The sequence below is a fragment of the Boleophthalmus pectinirostris genome, unplaced genomic scaffold (assembly GCF_026225935.1).
Source record: "Boleophthalmus pectinirostris isolate CB_2022bp ecotype Guang Dong unplaced genomic scaffold, ASM2622593v1 HiC_scaffold_16, whole genome shotgun sequence".
NCBI classification, from domain to species: Eukaryota; Metazoa; Chordata; class Actinopteri; order Gobiiformes; family Gobiidae; genus Boleophthalmus; species Boleophthalmus pectinirostris.
This window is the reverse complement of record NW_026571095.1, coordinates 28,549,578-28,575,729: the sequence shown is the minus strand read 5'-3', so window position 1 is coordinate 28,575,729 and position 26,152 is coordinate 28,549,578. Positions and strand designations below refer to the sequence as shown.

At 41.6% G+C, this 26,152-nt stretch overlaps 1 protein-coding gene across 1 annotated transcript in view; it reads left to right on the top strand.

Moving 5' to 3' along the window:
* Nucleotides 1–26,152, top strand: part of LOC110174899 (adenylate kinase isoenzyme 5) — a 262,298-nt gene that overhangs the window by 200,450 nt on the left and 35,696 nt on the right. Inside the window, exons 8-10 of the mRNA XM_020941015.2 lie at nucleotides 1,558–1,606; nucleotides 1,744–1,788; nucleotides 25,828–25,991. Coding sequence (XP_020796674.2) covers nucleotides 1,558–1,606; nucleotides 1,744–1,788; nucleotides 25,828–25,991 — 258 coding nt within the window. The remainder of the gene's footprint in view (nucleotides 1–1,557; nucleotides 1,607–1,743; nucleotides 1,789–25,827; nucleotides 25,992–26,152) is intronic.

Below are 26,152 nucleotides of genomic sequence, written 5' to 3'. Positions count from 1 at the left end.
AACTGGGATGATGGGAAAGGCTGCTACATATCGGCTTTTGGGGAATTATAGGCGTGGTCGAGGTGAGTTGTGGTTCGCTGGTGAGAGGAGAGGGCGGCTGAGGCGTGGTCCTGCTCCTGAATCTCACTTAATCATATTAACTACATTTGTTTGGATTAAAGGTTGTATAGAGGATTTTCCAAGGAACGAGAAATCCAGCGACTGTTTGTCCTTTTTCAAATGTTGCGCATGCGTGAAACCACCCCCCCTCCCCTACAGCTCCTACGTAGAAACGCCTCCTCCTGCCTCCTCTTTACGCCAGAAACAGGTTTGTTTACAGCCGGTGCTGCACATGACTTGTAAACAACTAACTACAGTGTTGGTTAGGCAAGACGGAGAAGTGAGGAGCAGGGAGAGGAGAGAGGAGAGGAGAGGGGAGCGGGTGCGCGGAGATTCCGTGCCCGGAGAAGTGAGTGAGGAGCAGGGGGAAGAGCGGATCGGGCAGCGGGGAGAGGAGCAGGAAAGGGGTGCAGAGAAGAGTGCGCGGAGATTCAGTGCGAATGAACTAGCTACAACACGCAGCAGCAAGCGGACTCTTTCTTTGCCTTGAAAATTAAGTTTTCAGACATAGGATATCGCTTTCGTGTCCTGAAAAACGTTTGTCTAGCTCTTGGAAATAAAGTACGTTTTCATAATAAGCAGAAGTTTCCTGTCCAGGAGTAATTTGGCGACCAGTGCGTCAGTCTTTAGACCCTGCGTCTGCTTCAGTTGCGCCATCGCTGGAATGAATCTTCAAGAATCACCTTAGTTTGGCTTCGCTGCTTTTCCCCTTGTCTTCTTCTTTCAGCGACCCCAAAAACGGACTTTCTTTTGCGGCGAACTGCTCCTGGATTCTTGTCGCCATTGCAACAAACTTTGTGCGAACTGCGAGGAAGATATAGGTCAAAAAAAGCCACTAAGAACTGTTGCGTTGGTGGAGTAAACAGCGTCTGTGCGGCTTGCGTCTGTGGACTGCGTGACAGGCGTACGTAAACCACGTACCGGCGGCGCGCAGGCAAGTCAGTTACGCTAGAAACGTAGGGAGTTTGATTGACAGCCTGTCAGCTCACAGATAACGAGGCAGTGTCGTTATCTATTGGCAAATGTTTAGCCCCACCACGTCCAGAGTTGATGAATTTTTATTCTCTTTTTTTTTGGTCATCATAATTACAAGGCTACTGCACCTCTATAATCTATCATTGACAACTTGAAACAAAAAAAAAAAAAAAATCCTCCATACAACCTTTAAGTCTTGTCAGGGCATTTTAAGAGAAAAAAGGAGCATATTAATAGTTTTGTTACCCTCCTGAATATATGGCAATAAATATTGTACCTTGAGATGTATATCGTGAAAACATCGTAACGAGAGATTTGGATATTGTCACATCACTAATCATGAGCCTCTCCAACATATCGTGAGCTTTCCCACAATAAATATCGTACTATGAGGTTCATACTGTGATGATATCGTATTGTGAGACTTGGACATGGTTACATTTGTAGTAAACACTTAACCTCAGTGTAATGTCTTTCCCACAGATGGAGGAGGAGGAAGACGAGATGTGCTACGCTGAAGGCACCACAGACAGTGAGTTAACATTGATTTCACTACGTCCGTGTATCGATCTGAGTCTGAACAGTCAGAATTTAAAGACGGGGTTTAAAGTGACGCATTAGTGATCAGATTTGTGATTTATGTTGATCAGTGCTTTAATTGTTTTACAGGTTATTGCACAGAACAGAAGAAACCAAAGGTGGTCTTCCTCATGGGTAAGTTTCACACACGGGTTTTTAGAGTGCAAGTCTGTATGGAGTGAGAAATCCTGGTTTAGTCCTGTTGGAGTAAGAAGGGTCCTGGTTTAGTCCTGTTTTAGTCCTGGTTCAGTTCTGCTTTAGTTCTGGTTTTATCTGGTTTAGTCCTGTTTTAGTGCTAATTCAGTCCTGGTTTAGTTCTGTTTTAGTCCTGGTTCAGTCCTTTCTTAGGCCTGGTTTTATCCTGTTTTAATCCTAGTTCAGTTCTGGTTTAGTCCTCCCGGTTCAGTTCTAATTTAGTCCTGGTTTAGTCCTGGTTTAATCTTGTTTTAGTCCTGTTTTAGTGCTAGTTCATTCCTGGTTTTGTCCTCCTGGTTCAGTTCTGGTTCAGTCCTGGTTCAGTTCTGGTTTAGTCCTGGTTTAGTCGTGTTTTAGTCCTAGTTCAGTTCTGGTTTAGTCCTGGTTCAGTCCTGGTTCAGTCTTGGTTTAGGCCTGTTGTAGTCCTAGTCCAGTTCTATCTTAGTCCTCCTGGTTTAGTCCTGGTTTAATCTTGTTTTAGTCCTGTTTTAGTGCTAATTTAGTCCTGGTTTTGTCCTCCTGGTTCAGTCCTGGTTTAGTCCTGTTTTAGTCCTAGTCCAATTCTAGCTTAGTCCTCCTGGTTTAGTTCTGGTTTAGTCCTGGTTTAGTCGTGTTTTAGTCCTAGTTCAGTTCTGGTTTAGTCCTGGTTCAGTTCTGGTTTAGTCCTGGTTTAGTCCTGTTTTAGTCCTAGTCCAGTTCTAATTTAGTCCTGGTTTAGTCCTGGTTTAATCTTGTTTTAGTCCTGTTTTAGTGCTAATTTAGTCCTGGTTTTGTCCTCCTGGTTCAGTCCTGGTTTAGGCCTGGTTTAGTCCTGTTTTAGTCCTAGTCCAGTTCTAGCTTAGTCCTCCTGGTTTAGTTCTGGTTTAGTCCTGGTTTAGTCGTGTTTTAGTGCTAGTTCAGTCCTGGTTTTGTCCTGGTTTAGACCTGGTTTAGACCTGGTTTAGTCTTGGTTTAATCCTGTTTTAGTCTTGTTTTAGTGTTAGTTCAGTCCTGGTTTGTCCTGGTTTAGACCTTGTTTAGTCCTACTGGTTCAGTCCTGAGTTAGTCCTAGTTCAGTCCTGGTTTAGTCCTGGTTTAGTCCTGGTTCAGTGCAGGTTCAGTTCTGCTTTAGTTCTGGTTTTATCTGGTTTAGTCCTGTTTTAGTGCTAATTCAGTCCTGGTTTAGTTCTGTTTTAGTCCTAGTTCAGTTCTGGTTTAGTCCTGGTTCAGTCCTTTCTTAGGCCTGGTTTTATCCTGTTTTAATCCTAGTTCAGTTCTGGTTTAGTCCTCCCGGTTCAGTTCTAATTTAGTCCTGGTTTAGTCCTGGTTTAATCTTGTTTTAGTCCTGTTTTAGTGCTAGTTCATTCCTGGTTTTGTCCTCCTGGTTCAGTTTTGGTTCAGTCCTGGTTCAGTTCTGGTTTAGTCCTGGTTTAGTCATGTTTTAGTCCTAGTTCAGTTCTGGTTTAGTCCTGGTTCAGTTCTGGTTTCGTCCTGGTTTAATCTTGTTTTAGTCCTGTTTTAGTGCTAATTTAGTCCTGGTTTTGTCCTCCTGGTTCAGGCCTGGTTTAGTCCTGTTTTAGTCCTAGTCCAGTTCTATCTTAGTCCTCCTGGTTTAGTTCTGGTTTAGTCCTGGTTTAGTCGTGTTTTAGTCCTAGTTCAGTTCTGGCTTAGTCCTTCTGGTTCAGTTCTGGTTTAGTCCTGGTTTAATCCTGTTTTAGTGCTAGTTCAGTCCTGGTTTTGTCCTGGTTTAGACCCGGTTTAAACCTGGTTTAGTCTTGGTTTAATCCTGTTTTAGTCTTGTTTTAGTGTTAGTTCAGTCCTGGTTTGTCCTGGTTTAGACCTTGTTTAGTCCTACTGGTTCAGTCCTGAGTTAGTCCTGGTTTAGTCCTGGTTCAGTCCTGGTTCAGTCCTGGTTCAGTCCTGGTTCAGTCCTGGTTCAGTCCTGGTTCAGTCCGTATGCAGTGCAAAAGTTCGGCATCTCGATCAATGTTTCTTCTGCTCAATAACTAAACAATGCCAGTGAAGTGATGACTTATAACTTCTTGTCAAACCTTCTAAACTTCAAACACCCTGTACCTAAGTTCTTTCCATGTATTTGACCAAAGTTTGCCCCAATACAGAAATATTGTTTAAGCAGCTCTTGAGGGTCCGTGTACCATTCGATCTTTTGAATTTCAATTAAGAACAAAAAACAATAAAATGGGAAAACAGTTTATTTCATTTTTCATTTTCAACAGTCTCGGTGCCTATTTTAATTTTGATATTTTATTTTGTTTGGTTTATTTGCCCCAGAAGATCTTTTACAGTGTCAACAATGGATCTATAATCATTCTAATAATGCCTTAAGCCGGGTTTACACTGTGCGATTTTTGACTCTTTTTGAGACGATTTTTCACTCGTGCGACTGTTTTGAGGATCGGACCGAATTTTGGCTTCATCATGTGTCATGCTTCATGCAGTAAACATGGAGTAAAGAGAACCGATTAATACGTCACGACCAGCTCCCGATCGGCATTCGTAGGTCACAAGAATATCAAACTCTCGTGAGGGTTTTGCTCTGTTGAATTAATTCTACGAGCCGATTTGCCAGAATCCGTCAGACTGAGGATGCGCGGACACAGAAGTGGAAGCAGGACATGAGGTTGTGGAGGACGACGGCGCCGGCGAGTGTTTTGGACACAGGACATGGAGGCTCAGCTAATCGAGCAACACAGAACAGAAGTTTGGTGAAAAACTTGATGCTACTTACCTCCAGTTCCCTCTAAAGAACAACCTGTACTGCCCACGTCTGCCCACGCCTGCCCACGTCTGCCCGGCCATTTCTTTGAACATATTCGTCGCCTCTTTGGGCTTGTCTGCGCAGAGAATGGCACAAATTGCCAAGGCAGCGCGTTTGTTTTTTTGCCTGGATCAGCATTGTGTCTCCGCACATCTGTGGTTTTCTAATTCTGTGGTTTTCTACTTCTGGAACAACAACTCCGGTCGTTATGTGAACATACAGTGTGTGTAAGCAGGTCGCATCCGAGCATCGGTTCGTTCAGTGTGAGAACATGATTCGTGAGCTGTGAACTTTTAAATCCTGCGATTTGGTCGTACAGTTTAAACTGGAGGCTGAGTGACACGGCTGAAAATATCGCACAATGTACACCCAGCATTACCTGAAACATCGTTGCAATTTTGTGGACAAACAGCAACGCGTTTACTTTCGCGTCTTAGAAAGTAATTGCTGAACTCCATGACGAGAAACAAGTAGCAGCGAGGCAATAAACTTTGTTCAGTTGACACCATAGAAGTATTTTTAAAAAATATTTTTATTATCATGGTTGAAACTGCAGCAGAACTTCCGGGAAAATTGAACCAGAAAAAATAAAATATCAAAATTAAAATAGGCACTGTTTTTTTTATGTTGATTGCAATAAACATTAAATTAGATATTGCAAACAAAAGTTGACATCTGTTTTTTAGTTTGACACTAAAACAGAATAATGAAACAACAAACTGTTTTCCCATTTTATTATTTCTCGTTCTTAATTGAAATTCAAAAGAACGAATGATACCCACACCTGTGCACTGTCTGCATATGATTATAAAGCTTTTTATTACCAAAACCTCTGCATTGGTCTCTGAGATTTGCAAAATTATAAACTGTTCGTAGTGAATAATTAGAGCGCTCTGAATGCCTAAGGTAAGTGAGGAATAACTTTGGACCACTGCAAACTGTTTAAAATGAACTTGTTCTGTTTTTTAGACTATAGCTACAGCGTCTTTAACCTTAATTATCTTAAATGTCGAAACAATATTGAAAGATTTACCTCATGGGGACCTGAAAATGCCATTTTTTTAGCTCCCAAAAAGTGATGAACATCCACCGTCACACATTTGTCTCATTAGACCAAAACAAAACACTAATTTTGTCAGTAAAAACAAACAGCTGGGACTTCTGCTGCGGCCCGGCTTCATTTATGAGTGGACTCTTCATGCTTTCTGGCAGCAAGACAACAGTAATAAGAATTCATTGTCTTTGTGCGGCCAAAAAGCACATTTTCAAAGATTGGAAGGCTCTGCTCCTCCCAGCCAGACTAATTGGAAATATGAACTATTATCCTGCTGCACCCCAGAGAAAATTCTCCACACTGTGAAGGGGAAATGACTGGACATCTTTTTTGATCATTTTGACAAGGCAGAATTTGGTGTTTATGAGCCCAGGGTTTTGTTTTTTGTGTAGTTTTGTAGATGTTTTGAGTAGTGGTGTCAAATTATCGCGTTAATTGCGATTAATTAATTACAGTCATATTTAGAGCATTATGTTTTTTAATCGCGTTAATCTCATTTTTAATCTCTAACTTTAGTGTTTCTGTATGTGAGTTTCTTTATTATAAAATCTGTTTTTATGTGTTGTTGGGACAACAACACACACACACAAAACACATTTATACATTTTTTTATTTCGGTAATTCCACTCATTGCCGGAAACCCACACAAAACGCGCGCAGTAACAGCGTAAGTAAACATCATGTTCACGTTGGCGGCGTCAGGCACAATGGACGAGGTCGAAGAGCCAGTAGAACAGAATCAGAAGTGCACAGGTAAAAACACATTCGTGTCTTGGAAATTATTCTCCCGACGTAAAATATAAAAGAAAATAACAAATATAATATCGCCTGAAAACAACCTGCATAGGCTCATGATGTCTGCACTACTGTCCTATAGTGACCTGCCACATGAGGGGACACGCACACAAACACACACAAACACAAACACAAACACACACAAACACAAACAACACAAAACACACAACACACACACACAAACACAAACACACACACACACAAACACACACACACAAACACACACAAACACAAACAAACACAAACACACACACACACCTTCATCATCGTCATTAACCTGAGAACGCACGGACCACGTTTCCTTCCGTAGTTAATGCGCGGACACCGACGTGCTCCCGTGAGCCGCGTGTGGATCGTGTTTTCTCGCTACGCTGCGTAAACCGCGCTTCCTCCTGTGAGCCTCTAAACCAGAACTAACACCAAGACTAAAACCAGGACTAATCCAGTCCAGGACTAAACCAGGACTAAACCAGAACTAAAACCAGGTCTAAACCAGGTCTAAACCAGGACTAAACCAGAACTAAAACCAGGTCTAAACCAGGTCTAAACCAGGTCTAAACCAGGACTAAACCAGAACTAAAACCAGGTCTAAACCAGGTCTAAACCAGGACTAAACCAGAACTAAAACCAGGTCTAAACCAGGTCTAAACCAGGTCTAAACCAGGACTAAACCAGAACTAAAACCAGAACTAAAACCAGGACTAAAACCAGGTCTAAACCAGGTCTAAACCAGGTCTAAACCAGGACTAAACCAGAACTAAAACCAGAACTAAAACCAGGACTAAAACCAGGTCTAAACCAGGTCTAAACCAGGTCTAAACCAGGTCTAAACCAGGACTAAACCAGAACTAACACCAGGACTAAAACCAGGATTAATTCATTCCAGGACTAAACTAGGACTAAAGTAGGACTAAAGCAGGTCTAAACCAGGACTAAAACAAGGACTAAAACCAGTGATCTCATATATAAAGCATTTCTCTATCAATAATATTTTTCATATGGTTAAGGAAAGACTGGACTTTTTATTGTCTTTAAGTAGACAAAAGTTATTATGTTCAGATTTCCTCGTCTTTGCTACTTTACAGCAAACAGTTTCTTATTCATGGAGACTTGGGCTCAACAGCCAATTTGGAGAGATTTGTTAAACAATAAATGACTTTATAAAGTCACTTTTTTTTGTTCTATATCAGTGTTTTGATCTGCCACAATAATGTAATAATGAATTTAAAAGAAAATACCTCAAATTGAAGCTTTTCTCAGCAATTTTAGGTGAGATTAAAATGAGATTAATTAGATTAATTAATTACAGATCATAATTAATTAATCTCTCAATTGTTTTAATCGCATGACAGCACTAGTTTTGAGTGTGAAGAGAGAGGTGGGATGTGGGAAGGGTTTTTGTTTTGTTTGTGTCTCTTTTTGTTTTCATTTGCGCAATTTCAAAATAGAATAAACAAACAAACAAAAACAGTATAAATTTGTCTGAGAAAATTCTTAACAAACCCACATTTTTCATCAGCCGGTTTCACTTCTTAGAAACTGTCTGACCTCACAGCATTAGGATTCTTTCGCTCGACGGTAGGCGGGTACTTTTTATCATTTGACCAATCGCTGTTATTTGGTCGTGACGTATGTAATGCGCTGCTAACGGCTCTAACTGGTATATTAAGCTTTTCCCAAGTCCCGTAGGAAGAACAATAACATCTTCCCCTTGATAAAATTCAAACATTCTCTTTGTTCCCGCTTTAAATCCTCGATCTCGGGAATCGTTGCCAACACAGATGTATGTATGTCTCTTCGCTGATTGGTCAGTGTCCGAAATCGCACTTCCAGCATTCTTGTAAACCGTCTAGTGTTTTCCGATTTCTGACCTAGTCGCTGGAGAGAAATGAAATTGACTTGAGACACTAAGTATCGCCAGTAGGGATGGGCATGATTAATCAATTCATCGATAATTGATCATTAAGAATTTCACTATTATGTTCATTTTAATCGACAAACCAAATGTAGGTTGCTGTGTGTAGTGTGACCAAACAGGTCTGTACATGTGTCTCTCTGCACTCAGAAGGAGCGAGACACAAACAGTCGGTCAGTCTGCAATCGCAAATGTGTATTTAACGATGATTTGTACAAGAAATTCCACGCTTTCTGTTGCATTCAGGACAAGTGTGAGTCCATGTGCACAGTGAACAAAGCAGCACATATGTTTCTGTGTCCAGTGGGAAAACGTTTTTCCAGGTGAGAGTCGCGCAATGTCGATGACGAGTCCCCACCTCCCTCCCCCCGTACGGTGTCCTGGTTTTGACAAACGTAAATATGGTCACACTAACCTGTATTCACCTGAGTCATGTCTTTTAATCCAACAGAAATTGACCACATCAGCGACACAAGAGCTGTAGTTTTATCTTCGCTTAGTTTCTGCAAATTAGCGATGCGGTTTTAAGTTTTGTTTCTGTGTGAGTTGCGCAAAACCGCGTTAAACACATTATAATGTCAAACGGATTGATTTGGCTCTAGAGTCGTTACGGTTTATATGTCGTAAAGTTGAATTTATGTATGCAGGTTAGTAGTGCAGATAGTAATAATAATGATGATCATTTTAATATAAAAACGTTAATGATTAATCGATAATCGATCGTTAATTCTTCCGACGATCGATTAAGAAAATTTCATCGAATGCCCATCCCTAATCGCCAGCCTGGCTAATTTTTCATTGCCTATTGAATATTTAGTTTAAAAAGGTTTAGAAAAAAATGGTTAATTAATTTGTTAGTACATGTTAATGTTCAAAAGTATGTATTCGTTATTTAAAACCAGAAAAGGATTATTCTCTTTCAGTTGTAGCACCAGATATTTCACCCATAGATGGCGCTGGTTCTCTGTATTCCAAGGGATGTTGTTTTTTGAAACCCTCAGCTGATGAAGACTGCGCTTTGTCAGTTATAAAACACACAAAAAAAACTTGTTAGATAGAATGTAGTGAGTTGTAACAGAAATATGATGATTTGACACTGGCAGCATTTTTTCAGTAAAGCCAATTTTTAACTGAAGTTATCGCTCGGACATTTTTTCCGTTGTACTTGTAGCCAGATCCGTAACATTGCCCTTTCTCATTATATTGTGAATGACATAATGATGTTCCAGACACCAATCCTATTTATTGCAACTCTGCTACTCATTCTTCTACTAATACTACTAGTCATATAAATATTACTACTAAAACTACTAAACAAATAGTCTTGTGAATGGTCAAAAGTCCTTAAAATGGTGTTTGTAACTGGAACGTGGTAAGTAATAATAATTAGTAATATTATTTAAGTGGAAGCACAAGAAACTAAAAGTAAAAAAGTATGTGAAAAGTACTGCGAAGAGTAACTTAGGCTATGTTCAGACTGCAGGGCTTAATGCTCAATTTGGGTTTTTTTGTGAAATCCGAGGTTGTTCACATTTCCAGTTAAATGCGACTTGTATGTGACTCTGGTGTGAACTTTAAACACCCAAAAAGTGTCCCACATGTGCAGTGGAGGACACGACGACGTCACATGTAGCGAGTGCGCTCAGTGTTTACAGATGTCGCCTAAACTCTGGGCTTGTCTCCCAAAATACGGTCCAGTTCTTCGTAAAATGGACAGGTTACTCACGGCCGCTTCGTTTGTTTGAGTCTTTAACCTTCTTGTATTTGACTCGCAGACTTTATATTTTTCGTTGACATTGGAGGCAGGACATTTCTTTGGCAATCATTTCAAAACCTCCAATTTGGCCTGAATACAGCGATCCCCCCAAATATGAATTAACTCTCTAACCTCGCTTTCCCTCCATTGACTAGACTCTGAACCTGACGTGTAGGTGGGATGAATGCGACCTGACCGTTCAGACTGAAGTCGCATGTCAAAAGATCGGATATGTATCGGTTTTAGGAGCACGTATCCAAGTGGGCTGGGTCACATTTGAAAAAATTGGATCTGTGTCATTAAAAGATCAAGTACAGATCATATGGGGCAAAAAAATCAAGGCAAGGCAAGTTTATTTGTATAGCACAATTCGTACACAAAGTAATTCAAAGTGCTTTACAGAATAAGAAATACATTAAAATCATAATAAAAACAAATCAAAACATAAATAATCATGAAGATTAAAATAAAAAAAGAGAGACATAAATTGGAGAGAGGAGTGCAGAATGAAAACCTTTCAGTCATATGCACAGTTAAACAGAAATGTTTTGAGTCTGGATTTAAACAGCGTCACAGAAGAGTCTGTCTCACATGTTCAGACTGTTCCAGGTTTTAGCTGCATGAACCTGAAACGCTGACTCCCCTTGTTTAGTCGTGACTCTGGGCACCAGCAGGAGGCCGGTCCCTGAGGTCCTCAGAGTGCGAGATGGTTCATATGACACTAACATGTCACAGATGGACTTTGGTGCTCGGCCATGGAGACACTTGTACAAGCAGAGCTGCTTTAACGTCTATTCTCTGAGGCACAGGAGCCAGTGCAGAGACCTGAGCACAGGACTTATGTGCTCGTACTTCCTAGTTCGAGTAAGGACCCGAGCTGCAGCATTCTGGATGTTCTGCAGTGTCTCACAGCTCGTTTGGTGAGACCAGTGAGCAGAACATTACAGTAGTCTAACCTACTGGAGACAAACGCATGGATAAGTTTCTCCAAGTCTGATTTAGACAGTAAACCTTTGATTTTTGCTATGTTTTTTAGATGGTAAAAGGCTGCAGATGTTATTGATTTTATGTGACTGTTAAAGTTCAAGTCTGAGTCCATTATTACATTATTATTAGAGCGAGAGACTGGAGGTGACTGCTGACACTGTCCCTTTGTTTCTGTGGACCAAACACTATGACTTCAGTCTTGTCAGAGTTTAGCTGGAGAAAGTTGTTTTGCATCCACACACTGATCTGTTGGATGCAGTGACCAAGTGACTCCACTGGTCCATAGTCAGGCTGCAGTCTGAACGTAGCCTTACACATCAAATCACAGTCTACCAAATCACTGTTTTTGTTGAAAATCAAACTCCTGAACCATGTGTCGATCACAAGCTCCTGAAAATGTGCTGTTTAAATCCATTTTGTATTTTTTGTGTTTTCAAACCATCTAAAAACATTTTCGTCTGTGTTTGCCAGTGTGTGTTTTGTGTCGCCGTGGTTACCTCTGAACATTCTGCCGTACACATACAAGTAGAACACCCTCGTCATGTTGTCACTGCAAAGAAATACCGTCTTGAATCCGTGTGCTCAGCTTCGTGCAGTATCCATCGCGGTTACATTTCTGCGCTCGCGCTCGACCTCCGTGCAGCTGCTCCACTGACGCGACGGTTACTCAGGGACCGCATTTAACTTTAATAACCCCGAGAGCGGCTTCGACCTGCTGTATGCTGCGGTGTCACGGCCCTTCAGAGGTGACCCTGACTTCAGCCGGTACACTTACATAAATAATAGCGCCCCCTCCTGGTGTGATGTGCTGAGGGAGATCGTGTCAGTCATGTCAAAAGCAGGAAAGTCTCAATGATAACTGTGAAAAAAAAAAAAGATATTCAGACTTGAGACAGGTTTAGAGTGAGAAACGACACAGCGAAAAGAAAAATCTGTCCGCGGGTTTCAGAATGATGAGAAATTGGGACCGTTGCCATAGCGATTAACAATTTAAAACAGAATATTATGTCTAGAAATATGAATATGTTCAAATGATTAGAATATTATGCAATTTTTTAGTTTTCAGAGCTTTCTACAATGTGCCTGGAGAGTTTTTAGATGTCACCCATGCATGTTTGAGTAATTTAGCGATCTCTCCCATTTGATGACCAATGCTCCGCCCACAAGCCTACGTCGCCCACGCTCCTGCACGGCAATTCTCCATAAATATACAAAAGAAGGATACACAACAAGCCAAACCTGGAGCGATGTGCAGTGGTTTCATTAGAGAGGTGCATCCTGATTGTGCTCTGAAGGAGGAGAGACTTTGCACAGAGAGCAAAGGGAGAGGGGCCTCAGAGTGGCAAAAACGAAAGAGAAACATATATAAAGTATGATATGCTGTTTATATAGTATGCTGATTTTGATGCATGTAGCATTTTCAAACCAATAAAATGTAAAATAATGATCTAAATATATTGTGTGTCATAAATAGATTCATAGTGTTTTAGGAGAAGTGTCGGCCTGCAGCGTGGGCGTTCCAGACGTGCAACAAAAACTCCCTAATTGGCATTCCTGTAGTTTATAAACAACCAATCAGAAAGAGTTTTACACTCTTCCACTTTTTCACTTCTTCTTGGTAAAAGTCTACACTGCATATGGTCGAAGCAACGCGGCAACACGTGTGTTTCAGAAGAGGTTGCACTTACAGCAGTAAACCTACTACTGTGTTGAAAATACTGAAGGAAGTAATCAGTACAGTATAGTTGTTGGGTCTTTTTTGTTTTTTCTTTTTTCGGAAGGGGACCTAAGCTATTCTGAGAAGTAAAACAATGGATTGCACAACCCCATTTTATTTCACGACGTTCGGTGATGGTTTAGCGTTTAAACTTGAAGTTCCCACTTTTACTACTATATACATTTATATACCTCTATGGGTTCAGTGTACAACTCTTACTTTGACATATACTAAATGTTAGACCGGATTTTGACAGTTCCTCGTGGAAGGAGAAAAAGAAAATGGGAGATGTTCCCATTTAGGGAAGGAATGCCCATTTATGTTCCATAAACCGACAATATTGCATTTTAGAGCCTGTATTTTGTAAAAGACCATTTCCAATTAAATAAATGCAAGATAGATAAGTTTAATGCCATACAATGGAACATTTAAGGTAAAGCAATGCTATCACCATGGAGACAAGCAGGTGGCAACCCCCCCACAAGAAAAATTAGATTGGGCACCTGATTATGCATAAATTTAAAATGCGCGGTGTAACTTTTCTTGTCTCCTGTTCCACATTATGACATTGAAATCATTTATTCATCTGCAGGTCTCATTTGAGCTGGTATCAATACAAAAAAAATCACATTCACAGGACAGAAATGAACCTTTCCTGAATATCTTTAGAATAATCTTGAGTATAAGACCACATAGACTCTCCACTGTGGAACCTACCTGGACCACTGAGGGATTACACAGATTAAGATCAGTACAAAGAAAATACTATCATTTAATGCTCTATTGTCTAAAGAAAGTGTTTTTGATGATCATTTTGGTGAATCATTATTGCGTATCAAGTCTATTCATTATCATGTTTGAAATTTCAGTATCGTGACAAGTCTGGGTACATTTTTACATTTGTTAAATCACTTTTTTATTCATGGTGTAATTTTAAAAAACGCCTTCCACTTCCAGTCTCTCCTCATGTGTGCGCCTTTTCGATTTAATATTATATATATTTCTTCCACATTTCTACGAATAGAGTTTTATTGCTGTTGCCATGGGAGACCAAAATACCCAAATCTTCCGCACTGGATGTTCTGTACGATCTCTGTCCCCCTTGAAAACCGTGGGAGATGTAGGCCGGCGTCAGGGGCTGAATCTGAATGACTTTTATGTAAAATTACCTCCAGTTCTGGCCTCATCTTGACGGGGTTCGTTTAATTAGTGACTGTCCCAGAACATGGAGCTCCTCACAGATACTTCACAGCGCAGAGCTCGTTAGTCTGACCTTTACATGTGCAGATTTAAGCCCCGTTCACGTGTAGTTCCCGGCGAATAGCTGGGAACGAAATGCCAGAACACTCAGCAATGACCCCCCATTCACACATGCACAAGTCTAAGGTCATCAGACGTCCCTATTTACCCGGGACAGTCCCAGTTTTATACAAGAAATGTCCCAGGTGTCCCTATTTTGGACCAATCTGATCCCTGTTGACAGTAAAGAGAAGCGCACACAGTGTTGGGAAGGTGACTTTTAAAACATATTCCCCTACAGATTACAGATTACATACATCAAAATGTAGTTTGTAACAGAATCCATTAAATTACTTAAAGTGAGTAACGTAATCTGAATACTTTGGATTACTTGATTTGCTGTAGAGAAGCAAAGACCAGGATATCGTAACATAAGATGTTTTGTTTGATAAAAATAAATAAAAAAGCCCAGACTTTACTTGACCGTATTAAAAATATTATTGATAGAAGAGAAGGAAACACGGTCCACACAGCATGGTTTAGTCCTGGTTTAGTCCTGGTTTAGTCCTGGTTTAGTCCTGGTTTAGTCCTAGTTTAGTCCTGGTTTAGTCCTGGTTTAGTACTGGTTTAGTCCTGTTTTAGTCCTGTTTTAGTCCTGGTTTTAGTCCTGTTTTAGTCCTGGTTTTAGACATGGTTTAGATCTAGTTTAAATCTAGTTTAGATCTGGTTTAGTCCTGGTTTAGTCCTGGTTTAGTCCTGTTTTAGTCCTGGTTTTAGACATGGTTTAGATCTAGTTTAAATCTAGTTTAGATCTGGTTTAGTCCTGGTTTTAGACCTGGTTTAGACCTGGTTTAGGCCTGGTTTAGTCCTGGTTTTAGACCTGGTTTAGATCCGGTTTAGACTTGGTTTTAGACCTGGTTTAGACCTGGTTTAGTCCTGGTTTTAGACCTGGTTTAGATCTGGTTTAGATATGGTTTAGATCTAGTTTAGATCTAGTTTAGATCTGGTTTAGTCCTGGTTTTAGACCTGGTTTAGACCTGGTTTAGATCTAGTTTAGATCTAGTTTAGACCTGGTTTTAGTCCTGGTTTTAAACCTGATTTTAGTCCTGGTTTAGACCTGGTTTGGATCTAGTTTAGATCTAGTTTAGACCTGGTTTTAGTCCTGGTTTTAAACCTGGTTTTAGTCCTGGTTTAGACCTGGTTTAGATCTAGTTTAGATCTAGTTTAGACCTGGTTTTAGTCCTGGTTTTAAACCTGGTTTTAGTCCTGGTTTAGACCTGGTTTGGATCTAGTTTAGATCTAGTTTAGACCTGGTTTTAGTCCTGGTTTAGACCTGGTTAAGATCTAGTTTAGACCTGGTTTAGGTTATGTGAAAACAGGAAAACGCCATGTAATCCATTTATTTCAACAAAGTAACTGTAATCCAATTACCACTCAATGAAACAGTAACTGTAACTGAATACAGTTATTCATAATTTGTACTCTGATTATGTAACTCTGGTACATGTAATCTGTTACTCCCCAACACTGATTATAAATTGTCATTTGTTCAGGTAAAATACAGAAAAGCTTAAAAATGACCAAAACACAAAGAAAATGTGACTATACTGACTCACATGTTCGTCATGAACCGTCTCTGCAGAACAGTTTTATTTAATTACGCACTCGTTTCACAATCTTATTATTACCAACCTCCAAAAAAACAGGGATGTCCCAGTTTTTTTATTTTGAAATTCTGGTCACCCTAACTTAGCAACACAGTTGTCTTAGGAAGATCTGGACCACTGGAGCCACTCCTCTGTATTATTTACAGTTTTGGGAAATAACTGAATGCATGTGCTGTGCAAACATATTTTGAATTCTAATTTTGAGTACTGTATTTTTCGGACTGTAAATTGCTCCAGATTATAAAGAGTAGGTAAAGACAGCTGTTTTTTTAAATAATAACTATATAAAATCATTTCCAACTTCATGCAGGTCTAATTGAGGCTACTTTTAACATCACTGAACATCAGTAAGACACAGTACTAAACCAGGACTAAACCACGACTAATCTTGGACTTGAGAGAGAGGAGAAGAAGAACCCCGAGCTAGAACTTTGCACAGGACAGAATTTTCAGTCCTGCTCCCGCCTACACCCACATTGTGCAGTCCCACTCCTGCCCGTGCCCGCAGTGAGTTTTCAAAATATGTCCCACCCCGCACTGTCCGATCAGGCAATGGCTGCACTTAGCTCCGTGAGGCTCAAAGCTCTCCTTTCACCTGCGGTCACCCGACAGTGTATGTGGGTGCACCTCTGGGCCTCAGTCCTGGTTTAGTTCTGGTTTACTCCAGGTTTAGTCCTCCTGGTTCAGTCTTGTGATCATTCCTGGTTTAGTCTGCTTGTGTCGTGCCTCCCCAGTGGCTCTTTGGGCCTCACCTATTGAAAACCGCTGGGTTAGATGGAGCAGAGGATGCAGAGGATGAAGGAGAAGGTCAAGTGGAGCAGAGGATAAAGAAAAGGTGGTCAGAAAAGGGTGAATGTGGGTGGAGTAGAGGAGAGGGTCAGATGGAGCAGAGGATGAAGAGGAGAGGGTGGAGCAGTGGAGAGGGTCAGATGGAGTAGAGGATGAAGAGGAGAGGGTGGAGCAGAGGAGAGGGTCAGATGGAGTAGAGGATGAAGAGGAGAGGGTGGAGCAGAGGAGAGGGTCAGATGGAGTAGAGGATGAAGAGGAGGGGGTGGAGCAGAGGAGAGGATCAGAGGAGCAAAAGAGAGGGTCAGATGGAGTCTGGAGAGGAGAGGGTGGAGCAGAGGGTCAGATGGAAGCAGAGGATGAAGAGGAGAGGGTTGGATGAAGCCGAGGATTCATTTTGAACACTTTGTCGTAAACTGCCAAAAAGAAATGTTCTTGAAGAAAAGTACAGACCTGACTCAAAGTTGAACTCAACTTAATAATCGAGTTCCTTGGTCTTGTTAGAGCACGGTGCTTTGTACTCTTAAGTTAGTCCTTTTGCGCTTACAAAGAAATTCCTTTATCCCTAAGTGGCCCACGCTATTTCTCAATTTGTAGAGGCGACAGGCTTTGGTTCAGACACATTTTTCACTTAGTCTGGTTTATTTGTTACGCAACTGGAAAGAAAAAGCCTGGAAAACTAGATTCAAAGATGAAATTGCTCAGATATTTGACCAGTTTTTGTCCTATGTCCCTTTTGTCCTGATTTCTGTGGCGCTGGGTCCCCGTTTGCTCGCTCAGCGCTGATTGCAGTAGCAGAAGTTTGACAGATGGCTCGGGAGAGTGGCTTCGTCTCAAAGTCTCCACAGACCTGATCACAAAGGAAGCACCGAGCAGATGGTTGGATGATGAAGCCTGCATTCAAATAGACAGGCCTGGAAAGTAACTAGTACTACAAATACACACGTTACTGCAATGAGTACTTTTTCTGTTGCTGAGTTTGTGTGTACTTGAGTATAATTCTAGCTACTGTATTTTTCTTACTGTAAGTTGCTCCGGAGTATAAGTCGCACCAGCCAAGAAATGTGTAATGAAGAAGAAAAAAACATATAAGTCGGACTTTTTGGGGAAAATTTATTTTGTAAAATCCAAGACCAGGAACTGACATTTCATCTTGAAAGTCAAGTTCTAGTACCGTATTTTCCGGGCTATTAGGCGCTCTGGATTATTAAATGGTTTATTTTCGAACTTTTTTCACATATAAACCGCACCGGACTTTAAAGGAAACACAACAGTTGGATGGGTCAGTGGGACTTTGTTTGGTGCGTTCACGGTGACTCTGGGCTCTGTTCAGTTGTGGTGTGTAGGGAGGGTGCTGTCTGGGACCGCTGGATTGTCGGCGTGTTCGCAGTGACTCAGTTGTTCAGTTGTGACTCAGAAAGGCACATTGGGCATTTTTCGGTTTGTTCCTTGGATTCGTGTATTCTGAATTGAGGGGCGCGCGGTCATTTTTTGATGTGGTTAGAGGCTTAAGAGCGCGTCTAATAACCCGGAAAATACAGTAATAACAATAGAACAGAGAACAACAGTCTGTTAACGTCACATATGAACAGTTCTTCAGATAAACTATAACATAAACAACAGATCAGAACAAGTTTACCAAACTCTCCATCTCACTCCAAATCACTAAATCCATTACAATCTTCATCCTCGGTGTCACTTCTGAACAACTCCACGACCTCCGGAGGTAAACAGAGCGCCGCTTCCTCTTCTGTGTCGCTGTCGTCAGACTCAGCATCAGCTCCAGTTAGAATTATTCTGGTCTTTCTGAATCCCGACAGGATGGTTTCGGTGTCACTGAAGTCCAGGCTTTGTCGATCCATCCAGTGACTTCCAGGAAAGTTTCATGGTGCATCCTCCCGGTGTCACGAGTTTCTCTCTCACTCCAAACTTTCTTTCTGCTGCTCGATTACCGCTTTCAGCTGCAGATTTCGCTACGTGCAAAACATGATTCTCTTTTTGGGGGCATTTATGTTCAGTCTTCTCAGTCGTCTTTATAAGTTTATTTAAATTTTCAGTGGTACAGAAGTAATGGTGCGATCGACTGACATGATACAGACAGGACAGAGGCTCTTTTTGCAGGAGACATGCGCAGTAGAGTGAAGTGACAGTGGTACAGGAGGAACAGGAGCAGCAGATACTGACACACAAGACTAGAGCGCCCTCTTGAGGCTGTCAGTGTGAAAATTTTAATATAAAAGTTGCACCGGAGTATAAGGCAAGGCAAGTTTATTTGTATAGCACAATTCGTACACAAAGTAATTCAAAGTGCTTTACAGAATAAGAAATACATTAACATCATAATAAAAACAAATCAAAACATAAATAATCATGAAGATTAAAATTAAAAAAGAGAGACATAAATTGGAGAGAAGAGTGCGGAATGAAAACCTTTCAGTTATATGCACAGTTAAACAGAAATGTTTTGAGCCTGGATTTAAACAGCGTCACAGAAGAGTCTGTCTCACATGTTCAGACTGTTCCAGGTTTTAGCTGCATGAACCTGAAACGCTGACTCCCCTTGTTTAGTCGTGACTCTGGGCACCAGCAGGAGGCCGGTCCCTGAGGTCCTCAGAGTGTGAGATGGTTCATATGACACTAACATGTCACAGATGTACTTTGGTGCTCGGCCATGGAGAGACTTGTACACAAGCAGAGCTGCTTTAAAGTCTATTCTCTGAGCCACAGGAGGCAGTGCAGAGACCTGAGCACAGGACTTATGTGCTCGTACTTCCTAGTTCGAGTAAGGACCCGAGCTGCAGCGTTCTGGATGTTCTGGATGTTCTGCAGCGTCTCACAGCTCGTTTGGAGAGACCAGTGAGCAGACCATTACAGTAGTCTAACCTACTGGAGACAAACGCATAGATAAGTCACATGACCACCTAAACCATGAAAAAAGTGCGACTTATAGTCTGAATAATACGGTATGTTCTTAGTAAGTAGTTACATTTAAATCATAGAAGTGACTTTGGCTGAAATACATAACCAAACATGCACAATTAGAGAGTTGCACGCTGATTGTGTTGTGATGGCGCTCTGAAGGGGGAGTGAGCGAAAGGAGAGGAGACTCAGAGCGCCAAATACGAAAGTAAAACGTATTAAACATGTGAATTTGTTGGTTTTTTTGTGAATATTGCATTTTCAAAGCAATAAAAGGTAACATGTAGATCTAAAGACGTGAGGTGTTCGTAGTTAAAGGGCCCATATTAGACTTTTTCAGAAGCTCACAAGAGTCAGTTTGGTGTAATACAGACCCTTTAATAGAAGTAAAATATCCCGTCTTTAACCTTTTTATGATTTAACCTTTAAACATTGAATATGTCATAGACTCCAAAACTAAACAGCTACAGGACGAGTAATTACAATGTCACTGAATCTTTGGGACAATTTATGAAGGACACACAGACGTGAAACGACCTCCATAATAACTTACTGCTCATCTCACTCACTTTACCTCCTCCACCTCATTTGGGCATTCACTCTTTCTTTCTTTCTTTCTTTTGCTCTCTCTTCTCTCTCTCTCTCTGTCTGTCTCTCTTGTCTTTATCTCCTCTCTTCTCTCTCTTCTCTCCCCACTTTCTTCTCTCTCTGTCTTTTCTCTCTCTCTTTCTCTTTTCTCTCTCTCTCTCTCTCTTCTCTCTCTTCTCTGTCTCTGTCTCTCTCTCTCTCTCTCTCTCTCTCTCTCTCTCTCTCTCTCTCTCTCTCTCTCTCTCTCTTCTCTCTCTGTCTCTCTCTCTCTCTCTCTCTCTCTCTCTCTCTCTCTCTCTCTCTCTCTCTCTCTGTCTCTCTCTGTCTCTCTCTCTCTCTCTCTCTCTCTCTCTCTCTCTCTCTCTGTCTCTCTCTCTCTCTCTCTCTCTCTCTCTCTCTCTCTCTCTCTCTCTCTCTCTCTCTTCTCTCTCTCTCTCTCTCTCTCTCTCTCTCTCTCTCTCTCTCTCTCTTCTCTCTCTGTCTCTCTCTCTCTCTCTCTCTCTCTCTCTCTCTCTCTCTCTCTCTCTCTGTCTCTCTCTCTCTCTCTCTCTGCTCTCTCTCTCTCTCTCTCTCTCTCTCTCTCTCTCTCTCTGTCTCTCTCTCTCTCTCTCTCTCTCTCTCTCTCTCTCTCTCTCTCTCTCTCTCTCTCTCTCTCTCTCTCTCTTTGTCTCTCTCTCTCTCTCTCTCTCTCTCTCTCTCTCTCTGTCTCTCTCTCTCTGTCTCTCTCTCTCTCTCTCTCTCTGTCTCTCTCTCTCTCTCTCTCTCTCTCTCTCTCTCTCTCTCTCTCTCTCTGTCTCTCTCTCTCTCTCTCTCTCTCTCTCTCTCTGTCTCTCTCTCTCTCTCTCTCTCTCTCTCTCTGTCTCTCTCTCTCTCTCTCTCTCTCTCTCTGTCTCTCCCTCCTGTCTCACCCCCTCTCTCACCCCCTCTCTCTCCCTCTCTCTCTCTCTTCCTCCCTCTCTCTTTTTCTGTCTGTCTCCCTTCTCTTTCTCTTCTCTCCTCTCTCTCTCTCTCTCTCTCTCTTCTCTCTCTGTCTTTCTCTCTGTCTCTCTTCTCTCTCCCTCTCTTTCATTTGCTCTCTCTTCTCTCTCTGTCTATCTGTCTCTCTCTCTATCCCTGTCTCACCCTCTCTCTCTCTCTCTCTCTCTCTCCCTTCTCCCCCCCTCTCTTCCCTTCTCTCTTTCTCCCCCTTCTCCTTTCTCTCTATCCCTATCTACCTCCCTCAACTTCTTCTTCACTCCCTCTCTCTCTCTCTCCGCACGTCTCTTGTCTTTCTCTCTGCCTCCCTCTTTCCCTTTCTCTTATACCGCCCTCCCACTATCTCTCTCTCATCCGTCCCTCCATCCCTCTCTCTTTCTGTCTTGCTGGAGGCTGCGTGTGAGAGTCCTGCAGCTGTAAATGTGCGATAAACCACCTGAGGAGTGAACACGTGAACCTCACAGTGAATAAAACAAAGCCGGAGGTGTGAGGAGAATGTGGGATTAGGGTTGTCAAAAGTATCGAAAATCACGTACTAATCGATACTGAAACTAGCATCGAAACTAGATACTGATTTGAGCAGGTATCGGTGCTACAAATCCACATTCAAAACAAAAATAAACCTTTCCTGAGTGCTATTATTTAACGTTTTATTCTCTAAATAAAGAGTGTTTATTATCATCAGAATCGGTATTGAGTAGTATTAAAATCAGTATCGAAATTTTAGTATCGATTATTAATCTGTGTATCATTTGTTCATTTGTTTTTCAAAATTAAACCAAAAATAAGGAAACGAAAAAACAGCTATTTTCTTCATTATTTGTCTCCAAAACCAAAATGAAAAAACGGATAACGATTTGTCGATTTTTTTGTTTAAATGAATAATGGAAAAAAAACATTTCCATGACTTAAATTGCGATGCTGGACTTTTGTGCCATATACGGACTAAAACAGGACTAAAACAGGACTAAAACAGGACTGAGTGCACCCACAAAGACTGATCAGGACTGAGACCAGGACCAGACCGGGATCAGACCAGGACTGAACCAGGACTGATCCCAGGACTATACCAGGACTACACCAAGACTAAACTAGGTCTCAACCAGGTCCCAGTCTCAGTCCCGGTCTCAGTCCTGGTCTGGTCCCGGTCTCAGTCCCGGTCTCAGTCCTGGTCTGGTCCTGGTCTCAGTCCCGGTCTCAGTCCTGGTCTGGTCCTGGTCTCAGTCCCGGTCTCAGTCCCGGTCTCAGTCCTGGTCTGGTCCTGGTCTCAGTCCTGGTCTTAGTCCTGGTCTGGTCCTGGTCTGGTCCTGGTCTGGTCCTGAGCCCAGTCTCAGTCCTGGTCTCAGTCCTGGTCTCAGTCCTGGTCTTAGTCCTGGTCTGGTCCTGGTCCCGGTCTGGTCCCAGTCTTAGTCCTGGTCCTGGTCCCGGTCTGTTCCTGGTCTCAGTCCTGGTCTGGTCCCAGTCTCAGTCCTGGTCTCAGTCCCAGTCTCAGTCCTGGTCTGGTCCCAGTCTCAATCCTGGTCTCAGTCCCAGTCTCAGTCCTGGTCTGGTCCCAGTCTCAGTCCTGGTCTCAGTCCTGGTCTCAGTCCTGGTCTGGTCCCAGTCTCAGTCCTGGTCTCAGTCCTGGTCTCAGTCCTGGTCTCAGTCCTGGTCTTAGTCCTGGTCTGGTTCTGGTCCCGGTCTGGTCCCAGTCTCAGTCCTGGTCCTGGTCCCGGTCTGTTCCTGGTCTCAGTCCTGGTCTGGTCCCAGTCTCAGTCCTGGTCTCTGTCCCAGTCTCAGTCCTGGTCTGGTCCCAGTCTCAGTCCTGGTCTCAGTCCCAGTCTCAGTCCTGGTCTGGTCCCAGTCTCAGTCCTGGTCTCAGTCCCGGTCTCAGTCCTGGTCTCAGTCCTGGTCTGGTCCTGGTCACAGTCCTGGTCCCGGTCTCAGTGCTGTTCTGATCTCAGTCCTAGTCTCATTCTTGGTCTCAGTCCCGGTCTGTTCCCGTTCTCAGTCCTGATCACCTGGCAGTCTATGCGGGCACACCTTCGGGCCCATCCCAACACTTGGTCCTGGTTCAGTCCTGGTTTAGTCCGGGTTCAGTCCGTACACAGCACAAAAGTCCGGCATCGTAGTTTAAATCACTTAAAAGGGAAAAGGTTTTCCGTTTTTTCCATTTTTCATTAAAACACAAAATCAAAAACTGCAAAAACAAATCATTATCCGTTTTTTCATTTTGGTTTTGGAGACAAATAATGAAGAAAACAGTTGTTTTTTCATTTTCTTATTTTTGGTTTTATATTGAAAAACAAATGAACAAATGATACACGGATTATTTGGGTCTGTGTACGATTCGTTCTTTTGAATTCTAATTAAAAACAGAAATGATCAAATGTGAAGACAGTTTGTTATTTAATTTTTCCGTTTTAGAGTCAGACAAAAAAACAGATTTCGACTTCCATTTCCAATATTTAATTTAAAGTTCATATTGATCATTTATTTTGATTTTATTATTATTTAGAATTTATTATTACCATTTATATTTTTTACTCTTTGTCATTATTTTGTGATGTGTGAGTTACTGTGTCCAAATAATTTCCCTTGTGGATCAATAAAGTTTTTCTAAGTCTAAAGTTTATTTCAAAATTCACTCTTAATTAAAATTCAAAAGAACGAATGGTACACAGACTGATTAGGTTTAGGATCTGTTAATTTGTCAAGTTTAGGGCTTTGGGACATGGAACACAAGAGCACGCCGTAAAAAAAATGCCGAACGTTTATAAAGTCTCGTGTTTATATATTGGCTTTGTCCGGATCTCCACAGAATTCCCCACAGCGCTATTTAGAGGTCACGCCATTTCAGCGCTGTCCAAATGTCCTGTGAGTGAAAAAGTAGTGCAATCAAATTTCCCACAATGCACCTTGAGAAATAAAGTCCAGCGACGGTCATTAGGAGGGACAATATTGATACTTTGGAGCCGATGTCGTCAACCAGAGGCACTGCTCTATCTGAAGTTACTCATGTTAGACTTTAATCTGAGTTTTGTTTTAACACAATCTGACCAGAAAGAGCCGTTTTAGTTGAAACTCTCACCTTTTTGTTGAAAATCAAACACCCAAACACGACCATGAACGTTCGTCTTGATCGCAGGCTCCTGAAAATGTGTCGTTTAAATCCACTTTGCATTATTTCTTGACTTTTCAGACCAAATTTTTGCTAATGCGTGCAGTGTGTCGCCATGGTAACTGCTTAACATTTCGCCATAGACATCCACGCATTACACCCAGGGTTCCCACGGTCATGGAAATCCTGGAAAAGTCATAAAACATTTTAAATTCAATGAAAGTTTTGGAAAAGTTATGGAATTTTAGTATCTCTTTGACGCAATTACAGCGTTCTGTTAAGCTATTATTAGGCTTTTTTGGACATAAGACCTCATTTCCTAGTGAGCCAGAGAATTGATCAGGCTTTTAGGGCTAAATATGAAATGTTAACTCTTTCCACTCACCTTATGGTTTGGTATTACAGTTTTTTAACATTCAAAATATTGTCAGTGCATTTCTTATCGTCTCTTTTAAAGGGACAGTTTGGAATTTTGGACATTGGCTCACTAGGAATTGAGGTCCTGAGTGTCAGAGACATGTGGAGACACTTTTTTAAATAATCCATCCAGTCCTTGTATTTGCAGAGGTCGCTGGTGCTAGGCTAGTGCATGTCAATGGCCATAGTTATCCTGCCACTAAAAACAGTCTTACCCACTCCACAAAACACCCGAAGCAAATCTATTATTACACCAGACTGTCAATGTGAATGTTTGTGTCGATAGAATAATGTTTGAAATAAAACTAACCTTGCATCGCATGAATTGTCGCATGTTGAGGGACTATTTTCTCATATATCAGTCCGCCGCTGCCAAGTTTTCTAACTTGGCAACTCGCTGCTGCTGCTCAGACATAAATCCTTCAAATGCAAGGTTGGTTTTACTTCTAAAATTATTCTATCAACACAGACGTTTACATCGACAGTCTGGTGTAATAATAGATTTGCTTCGGGTGTTTTGTGGAGTGGGTAAGACTGATTTTAGTGTCAGGATAACTATGGCCATTGACATGCACTAGCCTAGCACCAGCGACCTCTGCAAATACAAGGACTGGATGGAATATTTATAAAAGTGTCTCCACATGTCTCTGACACTCTGGCTCACTAGGAAATGAGGTCCTATGTCCAAAATTCCAAACTGTCCCTTTAAAAAAGTTGACAATAAATGCACTGACAGTATTTTGAATGTTAAAAAACTATAATACCAAACCATAAGGTGATTGGAAAGAGTTAACATTTCATATTTAGCCCTAAAAGTCTGAGCAATTCTACACACGTAGGTGCCGTAAAATCATGGAAATTTCACTTTAGGTCATGAAAAAGTTATGGCAAAGTTATGAAATTTTGACAGTGAAAAAGAGTGGGGACCCTGTACACCTCCAGAATTGATATCACTGCAGTACTATCAGTAGACCACAATGCATTGCAAGAGTCTGAAAAACAACAGCAGACGTCAAGAGGTCTTTAAACGAACACAACATGAATGAATGAAATCAGGTAGAATTGCTTTTTAACACACTGTTGAGAAATTACTCAAGCAAAAGTTCAAAAAAGTAAAAAAGAGAAACAGTTGAAGCGTGCTATCTGCTTTACAATTTTAAGTTAATGTTATTGAAATTTTAAACTGTAGATACAAAAAAACACAAACTAAATCATTTCTGATGGAGCGCTGCAAGAAACACAAATGTTCAAATCATTTCATATTGTCACGTAAAGCTTCTGTGCTGACGTCTTGCTCTGTTTTCAGGAGGTCCGGGCTCAGGGAAGTCCCTTCACAGCGAGAGACTGGAGGAGAGGTTTGGGGTTCGATGCCTGAACGTGGGAGACTTGCTGTGTAACGAGCTACAGAGCCACAGCAGCAGGGGGCGCCACCTCCGGGACGTGCTGGAGAGAGGAGAGCCACTGCCACAGGTATCTGCCTACATCTCAGACGAGGATTAAGAATTCAACCAAGACCTAAAATAGGTCTAGGTCTAAACCAGAAGTAAATCAAGACTAAAGTAGCACCAAACTAGGTCTAAACCAGGACTAAACAAGGACTAAACATGGTCTAAACTAGGATGATATCTCGA